The sequence below is a fragment of the Mobula hypostoma genome, chromosome X1 (assembly GCF_963921235.1).
Source record: "Mobula hypostoma chromosome X1, sMobHyp1.1, whole genome shotgun sequence".
In the NCBI taxonomy this organism is placed as follows: Eukaryota; Metazoa; Chordata; class Chondrichthyes; order Myliobatiformes; family Myliobatidae; genus Mobula; species Mobula hypostoma.
In genome coordinates this window covers 3,935,019-3,961,795 of record NC_086128.1, presented here as the reverse complement: position 1 = coordinate 3,961,795, position 26,777 = coordinate 3,935,019, and the positions used below count along the sequence as shown (strand labels likewise).

The 26,777-nt window shown below is 38.9% G+C and overlaps 1 protein-coding gene across 1 annotated transcript in view; it reads left to right on the top strand.

Annotated features, from left to right (window-relative positions):
- scn4ab (sodium channel, voltage-gated, type IV, alpha, b) overlaps nt 1–26,777 on the top strand; it is a 218,761-nt gene that overhangs the window by 111,384 nt on the left and 80,600 nt on the right. Inside the window, exons 5-9 of the mRNA XM_063037680.1 lie at nt 2,798–2,926; nt 13,591–13,682; nt 14,852–15,115; nt 18,697–18,760; nt 20,888–21,029. Of these exons, the coding sequence (XP_062893750.1) occupies nt 2,798–2,926; nt 13,591–13,682; nt 14,852–15,115; nt 18,697–18,760; nt 20,888–21,029 (691 nt within the window). The remainder of the gene's footprint in view (nt 1–2,797; nt 2,927–13,590; nt 13,683–14,851; nt 15,116–18,696; nt 18,761–20,887; nt 21,030–26,777) is intronic.

Here is a 26,777-nt window from a genome sequence, read left to right as displayed (position 1 = left end):
TGCGCTCAATGGCTTAGTGATATTATGTCCTGTTTAGACCTCGAAAAGATTCATTATTCGCTTCTTTATTCAGACATAAAGTTTCATAAGGTGTGGGGACCTTTTCTTGAATACTTCCATAACTCCTCTTTAGATTAAGTTTATCCTTTTTTTTGTACTACAATCCCTTACTTTCAGCTTTTTTTTTCTGTAAGTTTTACTGTTTTTTGTTGTGAATTACATTATAGTTTTGGTACTCGGCATTATATTTTCTTTTTTCTTATATATACTTACAGCTCTGTGGGGTCGAATGCTCCGATTAATCTTTTTCTTTTATACACAGAAATGGTTGGCCTGGGTTTTTTTTAGTGGGAGGTTGGGGAAGATACTAATCTTACATGATTTTATTTTGGGTGCTTTTTCTTTATTGTTATGAATTATATATTGGACATATTTGTTTTGCACTGTATAGATCTCCACTTTGTTGATGTTTTTTTTCTGTAGCTATATTGTAGAAACGCATAAAAAAATTAATGAAAAAACATTCAGTATGGGAGTTGGGATGTTATGTTGAAGTTGTATAAGGCATTGGTGAGGGCAAATTTGGAGTATTGTGTGCAGGTTTGGTCACCTACCTGCAGGAAAGATGTCAATAACATTGCAAAAGTATAGAGAAAATTGACAAGGATGTTGCTGGGACTTGAGGACCGGAGTTCCAGGGAAAGGCTGAATAAGGTTTGGACTTTATTCCCTGGAGTGTAGGAGAATGAGGGGAAATTTAATAGTGGTACACAAAACTATAAGGGGTCTTGATAAAATAAATGCAAGCAGGCTTTTTTCACTGAGGTTGGCTGAGACTAGAACTAGAGGTCATTGGTTCATGTAAAAGTGGAATATTTATAGTTGCAAGAAAAAGTCTGTGAACCCTTTGCAATTACCTGGTTTTCTGCTTTAATTACTCATAAAATGTGGTCTGGTCTTCATCTAAGTCACAATAATAGACAAACACATCCAGTCTATACTAAGAACAAACAATTGTTCTTTTCATGTCCCTATTGAACACATCGTTTATTCATTCACAGTCCAGGCTGGAATAAAGTATGTGAACACTTGTACAAACATATTTAATAACTGATAGAACCTCCTTTAGCAGCAGTAATCTCCATCAGACATTTCCTGTAGCTGCTGATCAGACTTGCACAACAGTGAAAAGGAATTTTAGACCATTCCTCCATACAAAACAGTTTCAGTTCATCAATATTTCTGGGATAACTTGCATGAACAGCCTTCTTCAGGTCATGCCACAGCATCTCATTTTGGTTAAGATCTGGATTCTGACTTGACCATTCCAAAACGTGAATTTTCTTCTTTTTAAACCTTTCTGTTGTTGATTTACTCTTGTGTTACAGATTATTGTCTTGTTGCATTATCCAGATTCTATTAAGCTTCAGGTGACAGACCAGTACCCTGACATTCTCCTGTAAAATGCCTTGATCCAATTTTGACTTCATTGCTTCCTCAACGATTGCAAGCTGTCCAGGCCCTGGGGCAGCAAAGCAGCCCCAAACCATGATGCTTCTTCCACCATGCCTCACAGTTGGGATGAGGTTTTGGTGTTGGTGTGCAGTGCCCTTTATCCTCCAAACATAGCAATGTGCATTTCTGCCAAAAAGTTCAACTTTTGTCTCATCTGTCCACAGAACATTGTCAGAGAAGCGTTGTGGAACATCCAGGTAGAATTTTGCAAACTTGAGATGTGCAGCAATGTTTTGTTTGGACAGCAGTGGTTTTCTCTGTGGTGTCTTTTCATGGACACTATTCTTGTTTTTCTTATAGTGGACACAAGAACAGAGACTTTAGCAAGTTCTAGAGATTTTTGCAGGACTTTTCCTTTTCCCCTTGGGTTCTTTTTTATCTCCTTCAGCATTGCACCTTGTGCTTCTGGTGTGATCTTTGCAGGATGCCCACTCCTAGGGCGAGTAGCAACAGTACTGAATTTCCTCTATTTGGAGACAATTTCTCTTACTGTGGACTGATGAACACCTAGGTATTTAGAAATAATTTCGTAGCCTTTTCCAGCTTCATGCATCTCTACAATTCTTCTAAGGTCCTCTGAAAGTTGTTTTGATTGAGGCGTGGTACACATAAACAGATCTTTCTTGAGCAGAGCAGGCTCTGTCAGTAACCTGACTTGGTGTGCCTTTTTTTATTGGGGAAGGCACCTCTGCAACCCACACCTCCAATCTGATCTCGTTGATTGGAACACCTGACTCCAAATAGCTTTTGTGGAAGGTTCCCATACTTTTTCCAACAAATACATGTAATATTGGATCATTTTTCTCAATAAATCAATGAAAAAGCATAATGGTTTTTGTGTTATTTAGTTAATTGGGTTCTCTTTATCCAGTTTTAGGACTAGTGTGAAGATCTGATCCTATTTAGGTCATAATTATGCAGAAATAGAGACAATGCTAAAGAGTTCACAAACCTTCTAGCACCACTGTAAGGGAACTTGAGGGGAACTCCTTTACTCAGAGGGCAGTGGGTGTGTGAAATGAGCTGCCAGAGGAACTGGTGTACACAGGTTTGATTGCAACACTTAAGAGTAGTTTGCATAAGTACGTGGATGAGATGGGTATGGAGGGTTATTGTCCAGGTGCGGGGCAATGGAACTAGGCAGAGTAATAGTTTGATATGGACCAGATGGGCTGAAGGGCCTCTTTCTATGCTGTAGTGTTCGATGACTCTAAGGCTCTATTAACTCAATGAAGTAGCAAAGTGAATATTTCTACTTAACTGTCTCAATTATTATTGGCAGATATACCTTCACTGGGATCTACACTTTTGAATCAATGATAAAGATATTTGCCCGAGGATTTGTAATTGATCCCTTCACATTTCTCCGAGATCCCTGGAACTGGCTGGATTTTAGTGTCATCACAATGGCGTAAGTACTACCATTACCATAAAACTCCTAAAGGTAAAAGTTGCAAAGATTCATTCACGTTATGAAGCATGATAGACAAAATATTTTGTGCACTGTCTGCCAGATCACTGTCATGGCTAGTGGAGCTCCTTATTGCCAGCATATCTATTGGAACTGGCACTAGCATGAAACAATTACTTCTATCTGTGTTTTCCTATTCTTCAACCTAAAAAACTTATAGGGGTTAAAGCAAGGAAAGGATACATCCCTTTGGAGATATATCTATGTAAGTGAATTTGGGAATGTTTCTCCATCCTTATCTTAACTCCATAAACTTTTATGCATCAGTATACTTGAGGTCAGATGGACAGCTGTGTTACAATGGGAACATACGAACTTATCCACTTTGAAGTCCTCAAATTGTCGTGCATCGTTAGGCATTTGAAGGAGGTGCCACTGAACCTCCTTGATAGCACTTACCTTAAGATTTAGTGAACTATTTTCTGGTGCAAACCTCCAGCATGAAGCAAGGATCATGGAATTTTTGCTCCTCCTCAGCAGCTTATTGTGTTTTGCAGTTTTGCTTCTTCTCTCCATTTCTTCTTCATCGATACATTGCAGGGACTTTTCTCTCTCCTGCTTTTTTAACCATCACCTCTGTCCACTTCACCAAAATAAAATATATCATAACTGTTCTTCACCACCTCCACTCTCAAATCCTGGAAAAAAGTGACATGCAACTATTAAACAATAATCAGCAAATTATCGGTAAAATCAGTTCTATCCATATACTCATAAACAATGATCACCCAACTAAACTACTGAACTCCTGCTATACCTTGCATCCATATTCTCCATAACTGCCATCTGACCTGCTAGCTACTCGGTTTGAAATGCTAATTTAACGTCCCTTGTGTATACAACCATGATGGATATGTGCCTCATTTCTTTAATAACAATGGAGATTCAATGGAACATTTTCCTTTTATATCATCAGCAGTATGTAGCTTGGATATGTGTGAGCCCCTTTAATGTACACCAAAAATTGTGGGCAGAATGCCAGTGCTTCTCTGTTGCTCATTGCTAGTGGACAAGTTTCCTGACTACCTTCTTACCATATTAAAACAACTTACAGTGGATTCATTTGCAAAGCAACAACTGTTTTATGGAAACCACAAGATGTCCAGGCCAGCAAAATTTATTTAAAATGCTATGGTCATGTCACAAAATACTGGAGCCAAGCAAAAGAACATTTTTGATATTCAAGTTAATGGAAATCTTCCAGCATTTGGGGTTATATTAACTTTCTACTTCTGCCTCTGGAAATTGAATAATAATGAAAGTTCTAAGAGCATGATAGACTTCCTGTCCTGAACTGGGCATTTGCATATATCAGGAATCTGGATGTCATCCACCACTGCCCAAACCACCACATGAAATTTAACAGATATTAAATGTAAAACAGAATATTACGGAAACCTGGGAACAAAGTGGGTGTTGCACAGTACTTTCGTGGACTTTCTGACTATGAGTCTGCTTCCTTTTCAGGTAAGCATAAGGGTCTCAACATTATTGAAGCAGAGCAAAAAAGTTCCCCTGATGTCCTGGCTATTATTTATCTTACAGTGAATTGTGCATTTGTCCCTGATCACCATGTATGGGAGTTGACTGTGTGTATGCTTCCTTACAATGACACAGCAAGCAACTGCACTCAGTGATGTTCAATAGTTGTGAAATGTTTTGGGATTATCTGAGGTCAAGAAAGGTCCTGTAAGACTACAAGTTTCTTCCTTGTCTTATGTATGTTGCTTGACATAAAATTCAACCCCAAAATCCAAATAAGCAACATCTACTGATTCTCCTTTGACTATCCTGCCTGTTGTTTTCCTACAAAGAACTCCAACAGATTTGCCAGGCAAAATTCCCCTTAAGAAAACCATGCTGACTTTACCCTATTTATCATGTACCAATGGACTCTTAACATTTTGCCAATCACTGCAGTCAGGCAATGTAGCCTATAATCCTGCGCCTTTTGCATCCATCCCTTCTTAAAGAGTGGAGTGACATTTGCAATTTTCCAGTTTTCCGGAACCATTCGAGAATCTAGTGATTCTTGAAAGATCGAGACTAGTGCCTCCACAATTTCTTCAGCCATCTCTTTCAGAGTCCTGTGGTGTAGACCATCTGGTCCATGTGACTTATCTAGCTTCAGACCTTTCAGCTTTCCAAGAACCTTCTCTATAGTAATGGTAACTTCACACACTTCTGCCCCCTGACACTCTCAAACTTCTGATGTACTACTATTGTCTTCCATTGTGAAAACTGATGCAAAATACTTATTCAGTTCATCTGCCATTTCCTCGTCCCCCATTACTACCTCTCCAGCATCATTTTCCAATGATCTGATATCTACTTTCTTGCCTCTCTTTTGCTCTTTATATATCTGAAAACCTTTTGCATATCCTCTTTTATACTATTGGCTAGCTTACCTTCATATTTCATCTTTTCTCTCTTTATGGCTTTTTAGTTGCTTTCTGTTGGTTTTTAAAGTCTTTCCTCTACCTTCCCATTAATTTTGGCTATATAGTATGCCCTCTCTTGCTTTTATGCTGTCATTGATTTCCCTTGTCCACCAAGGTTGTCTCATTTTCCGTTTATAATGCGTCTTCTTCTTTGGGATGTATCTATCATGCATCTTCTGAATTACTTCCAGAAACTCGAGCCTTTATTGCTCTGCTGTCATCCCTGCTAGTGTCCCTTCCAATCAACTTTGGCCAGCTCCTTTCTCACACCTCTGTAATTCTCTTTACTCCACTGTAATACTGATACAGCTGACTTTATCTTCTCCCTCTCAAATTGCAGGGTGAATTCTAACATATTATGATCACTGTCCCCTAAGGGTTCCTTCACCATAAGCTGCTATATCAAATCTAGTTCATTACACAAACACCAAATCCAGAATTGCCTTTCCCTTAGGTGGGCTTGACCACAAGCTGCTCTAAAAAGTCATCTTGTATACATTTGACAAATTCCTTTTCTTGGGATCCAGCACCAAACTGATTTTCCCAATCTACCCAAGACTATTATAACATTCCCCTTTTGATGTGCATTTTCTATCTCCTATTGTAACTTGTATACTATATCCTGGCTACTGCTTTGAGGCCTGTATATAATTCCCTTGCAGTTTCTTAACTCTACCTACAATGATTCTACATCTTTTAATTCTATGTCACTTCTTTCGAAGGATTTTATTTTATTTTTTCCCAACAAAGCCACCCTACACCTCTACCCACATGCCTATCCTTTCAATACGATGCTACCTTGGATCTTAAGCTCTCAGCTTCTTTCAACCATAACTCTGTGATGCCTACAACATCATACCTGCCAGTTTCTAACTGTGCTACAGGATTTTCTACCTTATTTCGTATACTGCATGTATTTAAATTTAACACTTTTAGTCCTGGACTCATCACCCTTCGTTTAGATTTTGTCTCCAAGTTAAATTCTTTTCCCTTTCTAAGCATTTTTAAGACCATACAACCATAAGATATACAAGCAGAATTAGGCCGTTTGGCCCATCAAGTCTGCTCTGCCATTTCATTATGGCTGATTCAATTTTCCTCTCAGTCCCAATTTTCTGCCTTCTCCTCTTATCCCTTCATGTCCTGACCAATCAAAAATCTTTCAACTTCTGCTTAAATATACATACAGTAAAGACATGACCTGCACAGTTGTCTATGATAAAGAATTCCACAGATTCACCACTCTCTGGCTAAAAAAAAAATCCTCCTCATCTCTGTTCTAAAAGGATTCCCATCTATTCTGAGGCTGTGTCCCACCATAGGGAACATCCTCTCCACATCCATTCTGTCAAGGCCTTTCACCATTTGATAGGTTTCAATGAGGTCACCCATCATTGTCTTAGACCATAGCGGCAGAATTAGGCCATTCGACCTATCAAGTCTGATCTGCCATTCCATCATGGCTGATATATTATCCCTCTCAACCCCATTCAAAGGTTTCAAAGGTACCTTTAATGTCAGAGAAATTAATACAATATATATCCTGAAGTGCTTTTTTTTCACAACCATCCACAAAAACAGAGGAGTGCCCCCAAAGAATGGACGGCAGTTAAATGTTAGAACTCCAAAGTCCCACCACCCCCAGCTCCTCTCCCTCCTATGCATAAGTGGCAGCAAGCAACAATCCCTCCCTCCCCCCACTGACAAAAAAAAGCATTGGTACCTGCCGCCGAGCACTCAAGCGTGAGCAAAGCAGCAGCAAAGACACAGACTTGCAGTTACCCCAAAGATTTCGCTTTCACCCGGTATACAACAAACCACAGTCTCTCTCTCTCCCTAATAAGGGAGAAAGAGAAGTCTCGGGTCTCTGGGCACAGAGCCTTAGATCTTTCATTTCCCACGCCACACCATTCTTCTGCTCGGACACTGACCTCCAGAGCCACGAAAACTCGGTCCTCCGAAGGCGAGCGGAGCTCTTAGGCTGAACAACAGCCAGTTGTGAAACCTTGACAGCGGGTCCCATTCCCACAAAGAACCGTAGTCAGCGTGTAACTCCAGGACAGGGTCTTCAAAAAAACCTTGAAAGGGAAAAATAGAGATATTAAAGATGGGAATAGAGCTGTTTCCAAACATGCAAACAAAGGAGTCGCCAGTAGGCACCATTAACCCTCCTAAGCTCCACCTTCTCCTGCCTTCTCCCCATAACCTTTCATACCCTGATTATTCAAGCACCTATCAACCACCACCTTAAATACACCTAATGAGTGGCCTCCATAGCTGCCTATGGCATTGAATTTCACAGATTCACCACCTTCTGTGGGTGATTAGGGTCATGTGAAGCCATGGAAGCAGGTGGTGGATGGTCGTACGAGCAGCTGGTGCTTACCACAAGTCCTGCTTATGCGGCCACTGGTGCCAGGCAGACAATTTCTCAGAAGTATTGATAATGACTGCGGTCAGCTATCTTGTAAAGACACTGCCCAGTAGAAGGAAATGCCAAACAACTTCTGCAGAAAAAATTGCCAAGAACAATCATAGTCAAGACCATGATTGCCCATGCCATAAATCATGGCACATGATGATGATGATGATGAATATGAACAGACTGCTTTGGTGTTATTGGGAGATTGCATTTGAGCAGAAGGTAGATAAGCACATATGAAAGGAAAGAAGGGTGCATTTGGGTTGAAGGAAGATCTCACTTGTCATGAAGTTAGGTCAAAGGGCTTGTTCTGAGCTCAAGTTCTATGTTCGGCCACACATAAATCTTATGTTTGAAAGTTGATTTTAGTTCCTTTTGCCATTGGGAAAGAAGATGCTTTTGTGTCTTCCCCTCTCTTGTTTTGTTCCTTTACTTCCTGAAGTAGTAATTTTAGTGATCTGACTGTGATATACAGCATCTTTGAGCATGTGATATGTATTCCAAGTGATAGGGCCAATCCCATGTATAGAAGTTTGTCAAAGTTTTCAATGTCATGCCGAATCTTTGCAAACTGCAAAGCAAGTAGAGATACTGCTGCTCCTTCTTCATAATTGCACTTACACGCTGGGCCCAGTTCAGATCTTCTGAAATGGTAACACTGAGGAATTTAAAGTTGCTGACTCTCTCCACCTCTGATCCCTCTGGTTTCCTCCTCCTGAAGTCAATAATCAGCTCCTTGGTCTTGCTGACAATGAGTGCGAGTTAGTTGTCATGGCACCACTCAGCCAGATTTTCAGTCTCCCTCCTATATGCTGTGGGTGGTGGGGTGGAGATGTGTCTCTGCAAAGGACATGTAAGGCCCTCCTTCCCTCTGCTAGCCTGCAGGTCACTTTTGGGCAAGGTGTAGAATCTGCTTGGCTCCTCCCCCCCCCCCCACCTCCTGCCGCCGCTGAGGGTCACGTGAAGCCATGGGAGCAGATCGTATGGGCAGCTGGTGCATATCACAAGTACTGGTAATGCGACCACTGACGCCAGGCAGACAATCTCTGAGGAGTATTAATAATGGCTGGGGTCACCCATCTTGTAAAGACACTGCCCAAAAGAAGGCAATAGCAAATCACTTCTGTAGAGAAATTTGCCAAGGACAATCATGGTCATGGAAAGACCATGATCACCCATGTCACATAAAATGGCACATAACTAATGAACCTATATGCTGATTTGTCACCACCTTTGATTCAGCCAATGCCAGTGGTGTTGTCAGCAAACTTAAATATAGCATTGGATCTGTGCTTAGCTTCAGTCATAAGTGTAAAGAGAGTAGAGCAGGGGGATAAGCACACAGCTTTGTGGTGTACTTGTACTGAGGGAGATCGTGGAAGAGACATTGTTGCCAATCTGAACTGAATGGGGTCTGCAAGTGAGGAAATCATGGATCCAATTGCACAAGGAGTTATTGAGTGGAATTTTATGAGACTTTTACTGATATACTTATACCTTATTTATGTCAAATTTTCACTGACTTTATATCCTCTGGGACTCTCCCGAAAATTTTTTATGAAGCTTCAATATCTTTTAATTCCGAAAAAAGATAAAGATTTATCTGAATGCGCCTCTTATAGACTAATTTCTCTATTGAATGTGGATTTTAAAATTCTCTCTAAGATTTTGGCTAATAGGCTTGAGAGTATCTTACCTACCAAACTGGATTTATTAAAAATAGATATTCACGTGTTAATATTCGAAGATTATTAAATATTATTCACTCTTCACTGTCTAAAGAATCTGAATGTGTTGTTTCTCTTGAAGCGGAGAAAGCTTTAGATAGGGTGGAGTGGTCTTACTTATTTCAGGTTTTGGAAAGATTTAATCTTGGCCCGGGATTTATTTCCTGGATCAAATTGATCTATCATGCTCCCATAGCTGCTGCTATAACTAATAATCAAAAATCTCCCTATTTTAGATTACATAGGGGTACTCGACAGGGGTGCCCTCTTAGCCCTTTATTATTTAATTTGGCCTTAGAACCCCTTGCTATTGCTCTTAGAGATTCTAACACTGTTCAGGGTATTAAGAGAGGGGACAAAGTACACAAGGTTTTGTTATTGCAGATGACCTGTAAGTTTGAATTTCAGATCCTAGGAAATCTATTCCCTCTATGTTATCTATACTCTCTGAATTTAGTAATTCTTCTGGCTATAAATTAAATTTACATAAAAGTGAGTTATTTCCTATTAATAATTACTCAGATCCAAATCATCAAATACCTTTTTGTATTGCTAAAAATTACTTTACCTGTCTTGGTATTAAAATTACTAAAAATTTTAAGGATCTATATATATATAATTTTTTTTCATTAATTGGTTACACCAAACAAATGCTTTCTAAATGGTCTCCTATGACATTATCATTAATAGGTCAAATTAATGCTATTAAAATGATAGTCTTACTGAAATTTTTATATATATTTCAGGCAGTTCCCTCTTTTGTTCCCAAAAAGTTCTTTCACAGAATAGATTCTATAACTTCATCTTATATTTGGAACAATAAAAATCCTAGATTGAGTAAACCCTTATTGCAGAAATTAAAAAAGGATGGTGGTATGGCTTTGCCTAATTTTAGAATGTACTATTGGGCAATCAATATTCAATATATTACTTTCTGGATTAACTATTCAGATATACATGAATGTCCTTCATGGTTGGATCTAGAGGTAAACTTGGTGAAAGGATTCTCTTTGGCCTCTTTACTGGGAGTTCCTCTTCCCTTTTTGTTTTCTAAGATTAGCAGACAAGAATTTAATCCCATTATTAAACATACATTAAAAATTTGACTCCAGTTTCATACATTTTTTGAGTTTAATGACTTTATTCTTTCTAGTAATATTTATCTTAATTATTTTTTAAACCATCAATTTTGGATAAGGCCTTTTTAATTTGGAAAACCAAGGGAATAATAAATTTTTCAGATTTGTTTTTAGGAGATTGTTTAATGTCTTTTTCTCAATTAATGGATAAATATAATTTATCTAATATACACTTTTTTAGATATTTATAAATTAGGAATTTTTTACGTGGTTTGTTACCAAATTACCCTTCTGCTTATCCACCTAATATGATAGATTTTCTCTTTCAGTTTAAACCATTTCAAAAAGGGATGATAGCTATAATCTATAAACGGTTATTGAGATTACGAACAATATCTAATGATAAAATTAAACGTGCTTGGGAATTGGAACTTCAAGAGTCATTTTCAGATAATCAATGGAGTAAAATTTTTCATTCGGTTAACAACTCATCTATTTGTGCCCGTCATTCCTTGATACAGTTCAAGGTAGTGCACTGGGTTCATATGTCAAATGATAAACTAGCGCATATTTTCTCCAATATTAATCCTATTTGTGACAGATGTAATACTGAGCTGGCCACTTTAACTCATATGTATTGGTCTTGTATAAAGCTAGGTAACTTTTGGAGAGATGTTTTTAAAACACTATCAAGAGTTTTGGATTTGGATCTACAACCTCACTTGCTTACGGCAATTTTTGGGATTATCCCATCGGAAGCAGGAAATATTCCTGTTTCCGCTCAACGTATGGTAGCCTTTTTGAGCTAGGAGAGCCATCTTATTGAAGTGGAAGGATTCTAATCCACCTACTGTCTTTTATTGACTCTCTTCCATCATGTCCTGTTTAAGTTTAGAGAAAATAAGAAGTCGGACATTTGATACATCCTTTAAATTTGAACAAATATGGCAACCTTTTATCCAATATTTTCATTTAATTTGAATTATTACTCTTTCAAGTTTTTTTCGAGGTTTTAGATTTGATCAGAAAGTTTTTCTCTCCTTTTTTTTGGTTGTATTCTCAAAATGGACTGCCCAGTCCTTTTTTTTTTGTTTTATTTGTTTTTTTTATATATATAGTGTAGTGGGTTTTTTTTCCTCTGTATTTAAAACCCGATTATTTTTCCTTTCTCCTTTTAACTGGTGAGAGGAGAATTGTTATTTTCTTTCTTTTTTTAATTATATGTTTTATACGAGCTTAACAATATCTATGATTTTGACGGCGTCTATTTTAATTTTGGTTACTGATATATAATTTGAACTAATTCTCCTCTTGATTGTATTTGATTGTATCTATTTTTTTTTAATCAATAAAAAGAATAATAAAGAAAGAGTTATTGAGGCTAAGGTCTTGAAACATATTGATTAGTTTTGAGGGGATGATGGATGCTCTTTATCCAGCTATAGTTAGTAAAGAGCATCCGATGTATGCACTTTTGCTGTCCAGATGTTCCAGGCAGGGTTGAGTGTAGAACCAATGAATGGCATCTGCTGTTGACCTTTAGTGCTGGTAGGCAAAATGAAATGGATCCAAATTGCTTCACAGGCAGGAGTTGATATGTATTATCACTAACCTCTCAAAACACTTCATCACAGTGCATGTAAGTGTTACTGGACAATAGTCATTGAAGCACATTCTTCTTAGGCACTGGTATAATTGAAGCCTGCTTGAAGCAGATAGGTACCACACACAGGCAAAGTGAGACATTATATATCTCAATGAGCACTCCAGCCAGTTGATCAGCACAGGTCTCAGATACTCCAGGTATCCCATCTGCACCAGATGCTTTCTGGGGATTCACCCTCTTAAAGGATACTCTTACCTTGGTCTCAGAGACTGAAATCACAAGGTCATCAGGTTCTGTGGGAGTTTGCGCCTTCTCTAAATCAGCAGTTCGGTCCATCCGATGGATCAAGGAGCCCTCGGGTTCAAAGTGAGCCATGTCTCCATGAAATACAGAAAGTAGCATTTCCTCATTTCCCTCCGATACAGCAATCTTGCCTTGAGGTCCTCAGTCTTGTTCTCCAGCAACTATATATTTGCTAATACAATGCTGGGTAGAGGAACTTTCATTGCTTGGCATTTCAGCTTGGCTCGGAGTCCTCCTCTCCTCCCGGCGATAACGATGTATCTTCATGCACTTAAAAGTGCTGAAGTTGTGTGCTTCGGAGTTAAGTCCACTGAGTCCTTCAGAAGATAGTGAAATCGCTAGTTCATTAAGACAGTTCAAAAGTACATTGCTTTAATGGAAATTACAGTCTGCAGATTGCAGTGAGAGTAGTTCAGAAGACGTATATTTAGAAGTTTAGTAAGCAGCCTGCAACACGTTGTTGTGAATCACCGGCACCATCTTAGCATCTTGGAATCTTGTGGAAGGAGATTAAAGAATTCTTCCAAAGTTGTGACGGATACAGTATTTGTCCCTCAGTCAAGACCACCTAAAAATAGAAAAACTATTTATTAGTCATTTGTAGAATCTTGACTCTGTACTTGCTTTTATCAAATGAACTGTGTTGAGGATGCAGGTGTATAGCTATAAGAACCATACATCAGCCTTTCTTCATTCATAAGTAGTTCCTCTGTTTGATGTCTTAATAAGTGAGTACTCTATCTTAAGTAATTGGGTTAAGATAGTGGGAAAATAAACTTCATCAATGATTTAATGCACCTATTCTGCAATTCCATTCCTTTCATACCTTTTAAATATAAGTCTTACTTTATTAAGACGCTTTAATTTAACTTTGCATATTAATGAAGTACTCCTTTGGAGAAATTCTGTCCCTTCCCACAATTCTCTGTCAATGATAATACAACTATCTAATAATAATATAGCAGTCTCTGAATCAACAGCATCTAATAAAAGTTTGTTGCTCTTTCTGCTGTTTTCATTGATTAGATACGTTACTGAGTTTGTGGATTTGGGTAACGTCTCTGCTTTAAGAACATTTCGTGTTCTGCGGGCATTGAAAACCATTACAGTTATTCCAGGTAGGTGCTGGGAAAATAAATGTGTGTGTTTATTACGCTGCTGGTTAGATTATGGAAATAAATGATTCACTTCAACTAGCACGGCTGCTAAATATATGTTCAACTAGAATGTAGATACTCAGACAAAAATGCACCATTTCTAAGGAATGAGGCAATCTTATCAAACAGCCTCAGTCTAGCTTGGGGTAAATACTGAGAGGGCATTTCCTTTCATGACCAGAGAACATGGTCTCAAAATAGGGGCACCCATTTATCATCCTCTCCTTTTCAGAGAAATATTCGAAAGTATGAAAATACCCATAAGAGACTTCAAGAATCTTTAATATTTGTAAATACAAATATCGACTGCCATGTTATGAATAAAAGCAATTACACAGGGTTTATCTGAGCTGGCATGAGAGAGGGATGTTAATCCTGTGGAATGGAATTCTTTTCATTTCAGCTTCCACTGTCAGAATCCCTTTAAAAGTAATGCCTTGACAGGTGCACAGTAAAGTTCCCACTACACTGCCCTAACAATATTCCACAACTCTGAAGAGGATTTGTATTAGTAATTCTATATCCACTCCAGCCATCTAATGATCTCTCTTTGTGGGACTGCCACCTAATGCACAATTAGGACTTTTGTCTTAATCTTCTTTTAAATCTACAGGAAGTAGAACAAGTCCAAATGCAGGATCCATGGAATGTAAAGAGCAAGCAGACAGATTTAAATCCCTCTCTCAGAAATGACAGGCAGGCTTCTAAAACAGTGCAATTCTTTGATTGCATTGATAATAATAACTTTCATTACCAAAATGCATAGTCCACTTTATTGAGCTACAGTGTATCGACTATTTACCACAGTGGTTATTTCTTTATAAGGCATTGAATTTTATGTAGTTTCTGTCAGTTAACAATGTCTCAGTGAAAGGAGATATGATGATCATTTAGGATGTAACCAGAAAGCAACTAGCAGAGGAACTCCTTAAAGTTGCGATGACAATGTTAAAACTTTAATTTTTAAAATAACTGATTAAATCCCAATTTGTGCTGAATTTTAAATAGAAAGGGAAATTCATTGCTGCTGTACTTTGTAATTAGTAAGAAATACTTTTATAGCATAAGACATACTCCTATCATAGGACAAGGATTCATTATAATGGCATGGTTTTTTTTCTGTTTGATAGGATTGAAGACTATCGTTGGAGCTCTGATCCAGTCGGTAAAGAAATTATCCGATGTGATGATTCTGACGGTTTTTTGCTTAAGTGTATTTGCACTTATTGGCCTTCAGCTTTTTATGGGAAATTTGAGGCACAAATGTGTGATATGGCCTCCACCAGCAGAACTGTTTTACAATAATACCTTCATCGAAGATGGGTCGGGAATGGATAATTTGACTGGTAACATCACTGGTGGATTTAACTGGCATGACTACATTAATAATGAAGGTACAGTCTGTGCAACTTACATGACTTCTGATTAAGTATTTTCTTCCTAACGCAGTTCCTTGGGGTCAAGGATGACGCTTCCATTCTGATTTTGAAGTGACTGATGAGGCCAATGTGGGTATCATAGATCATTCAATAGATGGGGCAGTTGGAACAAGACAAGATGGAGGGGTCTGAGATTTTAGAGATGATACACTCTTTCTTCTGGCTATCTGAATCCGAATCAGAATTAATATCACTGGCATTTGTCATGAAATCTGTTGTTTTGCAGCAGCAGTACATTGCAATACATAATAATAAAAACCGTAAAGTTACAATAAGAAGTATATATAAAAATGAAAATTAAATTAAATAAGTAGTGTAAAATGAGAGGAAAAAATACTGAGGTAGTTGTCATGGGTTGATTGTTCATTCAGAAATCTGATGGCAGAGGGCAAAAAGCTGTTCCTAAAACATTAATTGTGCCTTCAGGCTCCTGTATCTCCTCCTTTATGGCAGCAATGAGAAGAGGGCATGTTCTGGGTGATGGGGGTCCCTAATGTTGGATGCCGCCTTTCTGAGTCATCACATTTTGAAGGTGTCCTGGATACTGGGGAGGCTGGTGCCCATGATGGAGCTGGCTGAGTTTACAACTTTCTGCAGCTTTTTCTGACCCTGTGCAGTGACCCCTCCATACCAGAGGGTGATGCAACCAGTTAGAATGCTCTCCACGGTACATCGGTAGAAATTTGTGAGTGTCTTTGGTGACATACTGTACAATTCCCCTCAGACTCCTAATGAGATATAGCTGCTGTTGTGCCTTCTTTCTAATTGCATCAATATGTTGTGCACAGGAACTTGAGGCTGGTCACCTTTCCCACTTCTGATTCCTCGATCCTCGGACTGGTATATGTTCCCTCGAGTTCCTTTTCCTGAAGTCCACAATCAAATCCTTGGTCTTACTGGCATTGAATGCAAGGTTGCTGCTGTGAAACCACTCAACCAGCTGATTTATTTTGCTTCTGTATGCCTCCCTGTCACCAATTGAAATTCTGCCAACAATAGTTATGTCATTGATAAATTTATAAGTGGTGTTTGAGCTGTGCCTAGCCACACAATCATGGGTGTAGAGAGAGTGGAGCAGTGGACTAAGCACCCGTCCTTGAGGTGCGCCAGTGTTGATTGTCGGTGAGCAGGAGATGTTATTTCTGATCGGCACTAACTGTGATCTTCCAGTGAGGAAGTAAAGGATCCAGTTGCAGAGGGAGGTACTGAAGCCCAGGTTTTGGAGCTTGTTGACTAGAACTCAGCGTATGATTGTGTTGAACACCGAGCTGTAGTCAATAAACAGCAGCCTGATGTAGACATTGCTATTGTCCAGGTAATCCAAGGCCGAGTAGAGAGCAGTGAGATTGAATCTTTAGTAGACCTGCTGTAGTGATAGACAATAGGCAAATTGCAGTGGACAATTTGACAGTATGGAATTAAGTTTCTTATTGCTATCCTGAGCAGTTGTGGGCCAGGGATTCCTAGAATCTATGCAGATGTTGGCTTTTTTAAAAGAAGAGTTTCAGAACATCCTTGATTCCAGGTGGTAATCACAGAGTTTGGAAAAGACTGTCTGTATCACAGGTTTGATGCTGGTCTAGTGACCAGTGTGGCCTTCCAGCAGAGCTGAATTTGGGCCTCATGGTGGCCTGGGAGAGGAGACTGATGTTGACTTGATTATCCTTCCAGTGGATTTGAAAGATTTTGCAGAGACACTGTTGGTGCTACCTTTCCAGTGCCTAGGGTCAGATATCACTACTGCCCTGTAGACTGTGAACTTTGTATCAGGTTAAAACTCTTAATTTTCAAACACCCTTTTCTTCAGTCAACCTAAGTCTGTGCTGGCACAATGGTGGCTCTTGAAATATGGAAAGTGATCCACATTTTTCATTTTTTTACTGTGAACCTTTATTGTTGGAGAATGGTCTTGTACAGTGGAAGCAGACAAGTAGAAGACTTTTGTCTCACAAATATTGTGAAGACCAATCCTCTCCTATTGCTTAAGTAATTAAGTTGGCAATGACTTGAAGCGCAATCCCAAAACCTGCAGACGATCTTCTTATTGCAGCTTGTCTACTGAGATTATTTAACCTTTGTTCTGGAGTATGGGCACCCATGATTGAACAAATTCCCCTTAGTGCTGTGAATTGTACTTAAATCCAAAAGGATGCTTGTTGAAAGTGAGGTACAGCATTCTGTTGAAGATTGAAAAGGTGGCTGACAATATTCTGCATTGTGATTGATATTCATCAGCCACTGTCTGCTCTTCAGTAACCATAAACACTTCTTGTCCATATTAGTCTGTTAAATGGATAAAAATGAAGGAGCTTGCCACCACTGTTTCACATTGATACCATCACAAATGCAGAACTTTCCTCCTTCAAAGCTCTGCCCATTTTGTTGAATCCCTGTTATAATATCCACTATAGTGATACTAAACAGGTACTTTATTCTGACTTCTAGTCTTTTTAAGCATTTTTGTATCAGAATTAGTGTTGCTCTTCTCCCGGCCAGTCAACTAACTGAACCCCTCAAAGCAGCTTGATCACAATTTCAGAAACTCTTCAAATTTAGCTTTCTCCATGGTAAAGGAACAGATGCTGTTGAATGGTTGTGGAATTGCCCATTATCTTTAACAGACCAGGTTTTACAGATTTGGATAAGATGCATTGTTTCTTTTATTGATCGTGCGCTTAACTTCTTACTTCCCCATATTTTCTATCCTAGCATTTTTCCGCCAACTACTGTAAGCCAATAGTTATCATGTATTACAGAAGCAAAGCTGCAGCCATTGATTCTCCTCTACCTTTGAAAAGAACATAACTTTAATCCAATAGGTGATGAGCAAAAGTTATTTCACTCCAATGATGGTCGGAATCTGGGTGAGAAAACTGTATATGTACATCCTCATTCCATTTGAACAGTACATGAAGTGTGACTTTGCAGGTCATGGATTTAGTGTTGAAAGGATTAGGTTGTGACACTCCTTTTTCCAATTGGTGTGGACAAAGATTAGCTTTATTTGTTACAGGTACATTAAAACATTGAAACGTACAGTGAAATGTGTTGTTTGCTTCAATGCCCAACAGAGTCTGAGGATATGCTGGGGGCAGCCTGCAAGTGTCTCCAAGCAGCCAGCGCCAACATAGCATGTCCACAATTTAATAACCCTAACCATGCTGTTCATCTTTGGAACATGGGAGGAAACCTGATGACTCGGCGGAAACCCATGCGGTCACAGATAATGTGGGTTGAATGATCTTGTTCTGCGTCCTAAATTGTCTAAGATTCTCCTATTCAATAGCTCAATGAGATACAAAGGATAATCACATATTTTCTAAATTACACTTTAACATCCTACTGTAAATACCGAAAAGAAAGACAATTAATTATCGATTCCAATCAAAGTAAGCTGCAGGAAGGAGGAAATACCAATGACAAGTAGAGAAGACTCTAAAGACCTTAGTGTCACAAGCGCAAGAGTTTACTTTGTCTTTGTGCATGGGCAACCTAAGAATGCTAAAAATATTTTTGTTTTTTTTTTGAACCCCAAGAAAATCACTACTTTCTTGAAGATGCTGCTGATGCTCTGCTGTGTGGGAATGGCTCAGATGCTGGGTAGGTTACCTCCTCTTATTTTCAATTCCTGATGTAACAATCACATTGGAAAGCTGCAGAAACCTTTGGGCTGGGTGTATCACTGCATGACTATTTCAATACCGAGCAGCAGGAAAGTGAATCAACAGTTGATGGGCAGGAAATGTGACAGAACCACCTGTTCTTAGTGATAAATCTCTGATTGAGTGCACATGTATACAGGGATTGTTCTTTTAACTTAAGAGGAATTAATATGTTTTATTTTCCTCTGTTGGCTACTTTTAACGCGCTGCTTAACATATTGTCAGCCAGAGCTGAGTACGGGCCCTCTGGTGTCTGGTTTGGAAGGTTGTGTATTCAGTTCCCACTCCTGAAATCTGAGTGCACAATCCTCTCATTTAGAGTGGAGAGAGTCCTGAATGTCACACAGATAGAAAAAATGCTGCAGGAGCTACCTGAAAAGTGCAATCGAATCTCCAGTAAAACCGTGAAACGTATCCCTCAATTGATGTTACCAAAGTGAACTATCCAATCATTAACCCTTTGCCAATTTTGGCAGCTTACTTCATTGGTTACCATGCTACCTAAATCACAACAGTAACTGGACAATAGAACAAATTACTTGGTTGTAAGGGGCTTCGGGACATTCTGAGGTCAGTACATATATGAAGTCTAATGACAAAAAACAGAGTTTTTAAAATATTTTTAAATGCCTTATGCATTAGTTATTGTTAAATCAAACACCAAATGAAAATAATTTGTTAAATCTGTTCCTCTTAACAAAGAATAAACCTTACTCTGTCTAGTATTAACTTAAACCATAAGGCATACGAGCAGAATTAGGCCATTTGGCCCATCGAGTCTGCTCTGCCATTCATTCGTGATTGATCCTTTTTTCCCCTCCTCAGCAGCACTCCCTACCCTTCTCCCCGTAACCTTTGATGTCATGTCCAATCAAGAACCTATCAAGCTCTGCCTTAACTACACCCAGCAACTAGGTCTCCACAGCTGACTGTGATAACAAATTCCACAAATTCACCACCCTCTGGCTAAAGACATTTCTCCGCATCTCTGTTTTAAATGGACGCCTCCTCTATCCTGAGGCCGTGCGCTCTTGCCCTAGACTCCCCCACCATGGAAAACATCCTTTCCATATCCACTCTGTGTAGGCCTTTCAACATTCAAAAGGTTTCATTGAGATCCTCCTTCATCCTTCTAAATTCCAGCGAGAACAGACCCAGAGCCATCAAACATTCCTCATGTGATAACCTTTTCATTCCTGGAATCGTCCTTGTGAACCTCCTCTGGACCCTCTCCAATGCCAGCACATCTTTTCTTAGATGAGGAGTTCAAAACTGTTCACAATGTTCAAGGTGAGACCTCACCAGCACCTTATAAAGCCTCAGCATCACATCCTTGCTCTTGTATTCTAGACCTCTTGAAATGAATGCTAACGTTGCATTTGCCTTCCTCACCACCGACTCCACCTGCAAGTTAACCTTTAGGGTATTCTGCACAAGGACTCCCAAGTCCCTTTGCACCTCAGATTTTTGGATTCTCTCCCTATTTAGAAAATAGTCTGCATATTTGTTCATTTCTTAATCATTTCTCTTCTTGGGTTGATTTTCAATGCTTCCATTTGATATTAATGAGACAACTTCATCCAAACTTTCTGTTGTGACAAAGCTTTAAAAAAGACTGATGAATATATTATATTGAATATGAAGTACCATAATCAATTAGAGAATTTCAGTTTCTCATTGAAGAAAGTATAGACTATCTGAGATATAGTATTTTCAGTGAGGCATTAAATTAAAGCCACTGTTTGCCTATTCAAATGAGTGAAAAAGGCATAGTGGAACTACATAAAAATGTGCCAGAATGTTTTCTCAGTGTTGTGACCAACATTTATCCTTCAACATTCTCCACTGAAGCAGATTACCTGCTTCGTTATTTCATTGTTATTTGCTAGGCCATGCCAATGGAAAATTGGCTGCTGCTTTTGCCAGCATAAAAGCAGTGATAGTGAAATTCTTTAAGATCTCTCAAGAACATTATTTGTTTGCTGAGAGTGCTGCATGATAGATATCATGCCATCACTTTCTGGTGTTGAATTTTCCCTAATTAATTATTTGCTGGCTTTTCCAGGAGATGTCCTGATGGTTATATGTGCATTAAGGCTGGGAGAAACCCTAACTATGGCTACACCAGTTATGATACATTTAGTTGGGCATTTCTGGCACTTTTTCGACTTATGACTCAAGACTACTGGGAAAATCTTTTCCAGTTGGTAAGTGTTAGCAATCATTTTGCGCTGAATATATTTTGCTTTCTCCCGTCACTCCTCACGCACAATTACTGAGTAGAGTTAGAAAGGACCTCAGTAGTATTTGTAAAACAATTTGGTATGAATGCTCCAAACAAGCTGAAAAAGCTGAGCAGACTGGATATGCAAAATTGTGCAGCACGCTGCAAGGATGCTCTGTAGGTGGCCATGAAGAGCTGGAAGCTATTATGTTTAGGGAGAAAAAGCTAAAGCAAAATATAACCATAAGCTATTTTTGTATATTTATAACATCTCACTGGTATTATTGAAAGTACAGTCTTTCTCTATCTGCTTCTCATGCATTTCTTCAGAATCTAACCTTCCCTTTATAACTCATTTTATTTTTCTTCATTTCTATCTGTAAGTTTCTACTTATTTCTACCTTCCTGCTCACCTCTCTCTATTTCTATCGCAATCATTCACTTTCTGTCGCACTCTTTACCCACTCTATTCCACCTTCTTCTCCAGTTATATCGATGTGAGAAAAGATATGGTGCTATTATTACCAGGTTTAATGATGTGCTTTACTTGCTCTAAAGGGCTTTTGAATAAATGTATTAATTCTAGTGTCTCTAGAGATAAAATTTACTGGCCAGGAGTTTCATCTTGATTGCATTGGTCTTTCCAGTGCAATTCCCTTGATATAAGCAAAAAGTTGTGCAACCTAAAGCATGAATTGTATTCAATACAATTGGAGTTTCCGCAATCTTTCAGGCTCTTTTGTAAAAACATTGTGTTGGAACCTGGTCCCGTCTACAAAGCTGGCCACATTTCCAGAGGGAATTGATCATAAAGGGTGTTTCCACTAATTGTGCCCAAATGCAGGCTTTCAAGAGAGCATGGACTGATTGAGATCATTCTTTTGCTCGCAAGATATGTTTTGAATGGTTTTTTTTTAGCTTATTAAGGGAGTATTTCAAAACTGCCATCTTACAAGAAAACTTTCAAAAGTCAGTTAAAATTTCTTATTCGCAGCAGGGAGTTTTTTTTTGCAACATAATATTTAGGATGTTTATTAATTAGACTTTATTAAGTTACTACTTTCAAAGTTATCAGCAAATATTTTTAAAGCCTAATTTTATTGTCTTAACACACTTGCCTTTTGCTGTTGGTAGATTTTGCCTTCAGTATTATTAAAATAATTTTGAGCTGAAAGTCAGAATAAAAACATTTTGTTTTCAAAATGGATGCAAATTTTTGTAAAGTGCAATTGTGCTCAAAGTGAACATTTAATTGAGTTTGTTTACTTTACTTTAGCCTGTTTTTGCTTAATTGAAATCACACCTTATATGAAAATAAATGCATTTTGTCTTGCTGGGTCCTGCCCTGAGCTTCAACTAACATCAGTAATGTAGGCACACAAAATGCTGGAGGAATTCAGCAGGCCAGGCAACATCTATGGAAAAAAGTACAGTCATCGTTTCAGGCTGAAAGCCTTCCGCAGGACTCAGCCCAAAATGTAGACTGTGTACTCTTTTCCATTGATGCTGCCTGGCCTGCTGAGTTCCTCCCGCATTTTGTGTGTGTTGCTCTGATTAACAACATCTGCAGATTTTCTCCTGTCAGTAATGAAGATGGTAGTTAGGCTTTTACTTGGATGTTTCAAAGTGGCCAAGAAACATATGGATAAGAGTGCAGCAAAATCACCATTCACATCTTACAAATAGTATTGTTTGCCAATTTAATCAGAGAAACCTCCTTACTACATTGCCAAATTTTAACTTTTAAGCAGTGAATAACATGTTCCTTAAATCTGTACTTGATTGTATATATACAGCACTATGCAAAAGTCTTAGGCATATATAAATAGCGATGGTGCCTAAGACGTTTGCACAGTACTGCATTTGTCAACATGGAGTGAAGAGCAAATTTACAAATCTGGCAAGAGCAAAGGATATTGGGAATGGCAAGGGTGGAGCACCGCGGGAGGAGTTTGGGACCTATGGCCGACAAGGTGTGCCAGAGGGGAGGAGGGGTTGGTAGCGTGGGTTCAGACACCCCCATCCCTCAGAGACCAAGTCATTTAATTCCAAACAATGGGTTTATTGATCATTGCAGAACGACTCTTTGGTGAAATATATAAAATCAGGTTATTTTTATGGAAATGACTTGAGACCAACTTACATGAATAATAGAGGAGTGTGTGGGGTGGGGGCGGGGAACAAATCAGCTGTGGATTTGTGGTTTCGAGAGACCAATTTTGCTCCACAGGAGCAACTGATCCATTCTTAAATTATCTTCTGAAATTATAAGGTGAACTTCTTGTCTTTTGTGAGATTTTAAAAGGCTCATAAATCTTTGTCCATATAATTCATGTATCTCCAATATGCATGCAAATCCAGCTCTCTGTCTCCTTGACCTGCACTAATAGTGAGAATTGCCTATTTCAATGACATCATCTTTCAAATGGACAATGTAATGATGCCAATGACCTCTCAACAAAGGCACAAACGTTTGTCTTCTGGGAGACCGAGAATAGACAACAGTAGTGTTGTTACCAATTGCAACTGTATGGTCAAGGAATAATTTTGTTCTTCCTGTCCCTATAGGGATGAGTTTCACATTTTATTTGTCAGCCTTTCCTTCTTTAGTGACCGCTGCTTAGTCTGGAGCAGCTTTGGAGAATCCAGAATGGAGCAGGCTTGGAACCAGTTCTTCTGATGATTGTCTAAATCAGGTCGGCCCCTTACCCCTGAGTTAAATACACATTGGGCCCAATGGGCCCAATGTCTGTAGTGGCCAGTAAATTCGGTACAGCTGGATTCCGCCTCCAGAAATTTCCACAGCTGGTGACTAGCAATGACATAATCACACTCCACTTCAAGAGCCTCACTAAAGATTGCCTCTATTAGAGTGTTCCAAGGTTAAGTGCTTTTGATAGATATCAGTATCTGAAAAGCTTAACTCCTATATTTGTTAGCATTCAGTGCCTGGGTCTATTTTTATGATGTTTGGAATAAGTTTAGTCTTATTTTTGAAAATTATACTGCAAGTCCTCACAAATTCTGGGAGATGACCATATCCAATTGGATACAATTAGGTAATTGTCTTTGAGTCAGGAGGGCATTGGATCATAAATCCAGTTAGCCTAGTTAGTCCTGACGAAGGGTCTCGGCCTGAAACGTCGACTGCGCCTCTTCCTATAGATGCTGCCTGGCCTGCTGCGTTCACCAGCAAATTTGATGTATGTAGCCTAGTTTATAGACCAGTTAGCCTGACCTCAGTGGTTGGAAAGATGTTAGAGTTAATTGTTAAGGATGAGGTGATGGAGTATTTGGTGACACAGCACAAGATAGTACAAAGTCAGCATGGTTTCCTTCAGGGAAAATCCTGACTGACGAACCTGTTGGAATTCTTTGAGGAGATTACAAGTGGGATAGATAAAGGGGATGCTGTGGATGTTGTATATTTAGACTTTCAGAAGGTCTTTGACAAGGTGCCACAAATGAGGCTGCTTACCAAGTTAAGAGACCATGGCATTACAGGAAAGTTACTAACATGGTTAGAGCATTGGCTGATTGGTAGGAGGCAGTGAGTGGGAATAAAAGGATCCTTTTCTGGTTGGCTGCCAGTGACTAGTGGTGTTCCGCAGGAGTTGGTGATGGGATTACTTTTTTTTTGCTGTATATAGGTGATATAAATAATGGAATAGATGGCTTTGTTGCCAAGTTTACAGATGATATGAAGATTGGTGGAGGGACAGATGTTGAGGAAACAGGTAGGATGTAGAAGGACTTAGACAGTTTAGGAAAATGGGCAAGAAAGTGGCAAATGAAATGCAATTTTGGAAAATGCATGGTCATGGACTTTGGTAGTAGAAATAAATGTATGGACTATTTTCTAAATGGGGAGAAAATCCAAAAATCTGAGATGCAAAGGGACTTGGGAGTCATTGTGCAGAATACCCTAATGGTTAACTGGCAGGTTGAGTCGGTGGTGAGGAAGGCAAATGCCATGTTAGCATTCATTTCAAGAGGTCTAGAATACAAGAGCAGGGATGTGATGCTGAGGCTTTGTAAGGCACTGGTGAGACCTCACCTTGAGTATTGTGAACAGTTTTGGGCCCCTCATCTAAGAAAAGATGTGCTGGCATTGGAGAGGGTCCAGAGGAGGTTCACAAGGATGTTTCCAGGAATGAAAGCATTATCATGCGAGGAATGTTGATTGGTCAGGGTCTGTACTCACTGGAATTCATAAGGATGAGAGGGGATCTCATTGAAACTTTTCAAATGTTGAAAAGCCTAGACAGAGTAAATGTGGAAAGGACGCTTCCATGGTGGGGGAGTCTAGGACAAAAGGGCATGGCCTCAGGATAGAAGGGTGCCATTTCAAAACAGAGATGCAAGCAAATTTCTTCAGCCAAAGGGTGGTGAATTTGTGAAATTTGTTGCCACACATAGCTGTGGAGGCCAAGTCATTGGGTGTATTAAAGGCAGAGATTGATAGGTTCTTGGTTGCACATGGCATCAAAGGTTTCGGGGAAAAGGCTGGGAACTGGGGTTGAGGAGGAGGAGGAGATGGAAAAAAAAGGATCAGCCATGATTGAATGGCGGAGCAGACCCGATGAGTTAGATGGCCCAATTCTGCTCCTATGTCTTATGGGCTTATGGTCTTATAAATACAGTATAGGGCAATATTTTAGTATGACTTTGTTACAGACACCATTCTGAGAAAATCTATCAAACATGCAAAGGATGCACTGCATTATTTTATTCATTTACAGTAAGTGGACTTGTTAGGTAGAACAAAATTCTTTGCTTCCCTTGAGGAGGAGGAGATGAGTTCTCTTGATCTGTTACTGCCCTTATGGTGAAAGTACTTCTGCAATGTAATTGAGAAGAGAGTTCAAGGTCATCTGATATAAAATTTGGATGAGGATCTGTAGGTAGTGGTGTTCTCATTGTCCTTCTAGGTGAAAGACATCATTAATTTGAGAATGCTAAATGGGAAAGACTCTGGCTTCAGTCAGTGAGCAGACTGAATGTTTAGGCTAAAGGATGAGCAGACCCATGCTCAATATTCAATAATTATTATCACTTAAGACATCTTAATTTCGTATTTGGTTACATTTCATTCTTCTTTGGACTTGCTATGCACAGACTGGCTGCCAGATTTCCCTACATTGGCAAACTGACTACACTTGAGTGATGCTTTTTTGGCATTTGAGGATGAGGAACACGTGCACTAATTGCTGGTAGCTGTCGATGGTGTGTAAGGCTCAACATCCAGATTGGGAAGTTGTAAAATGTTATTCTTAACCAATGCATTAAACTCAACCATCATTACCACTAAAATTTCAAAAAAGAAGAAATTTTCTAATGGAAAAGGGATGCAACCGTGGCTGACAAGAGAAGTCAAAGCCAAAGTTAAAGCAAAGGAGAGGGCATACAAGGAAGTAAAAATTAGTGGGAAGACAGAGGATTGGAAAGTTTTTAAAAGCTTACAAAAGGAAACTAAGGTCATTAAGAGGGAAAAGATGAACTATGAAAGAAAGCTAACAAATAATATCGAAGAGGATGTTCCTCTGGGACCAAGTTGCAAAACACAGCACATATGTCACATACAGCATACAAAATAATATTAACACAATAATATTAATAGATAAAAAAGTAATCTGTAGATGTACAAGTTGATATAAAGTGCATATATGACATACAGTTAAATATACAACAATATTACTGCTATTGGTATTGTCATCAATAATGTGACTTG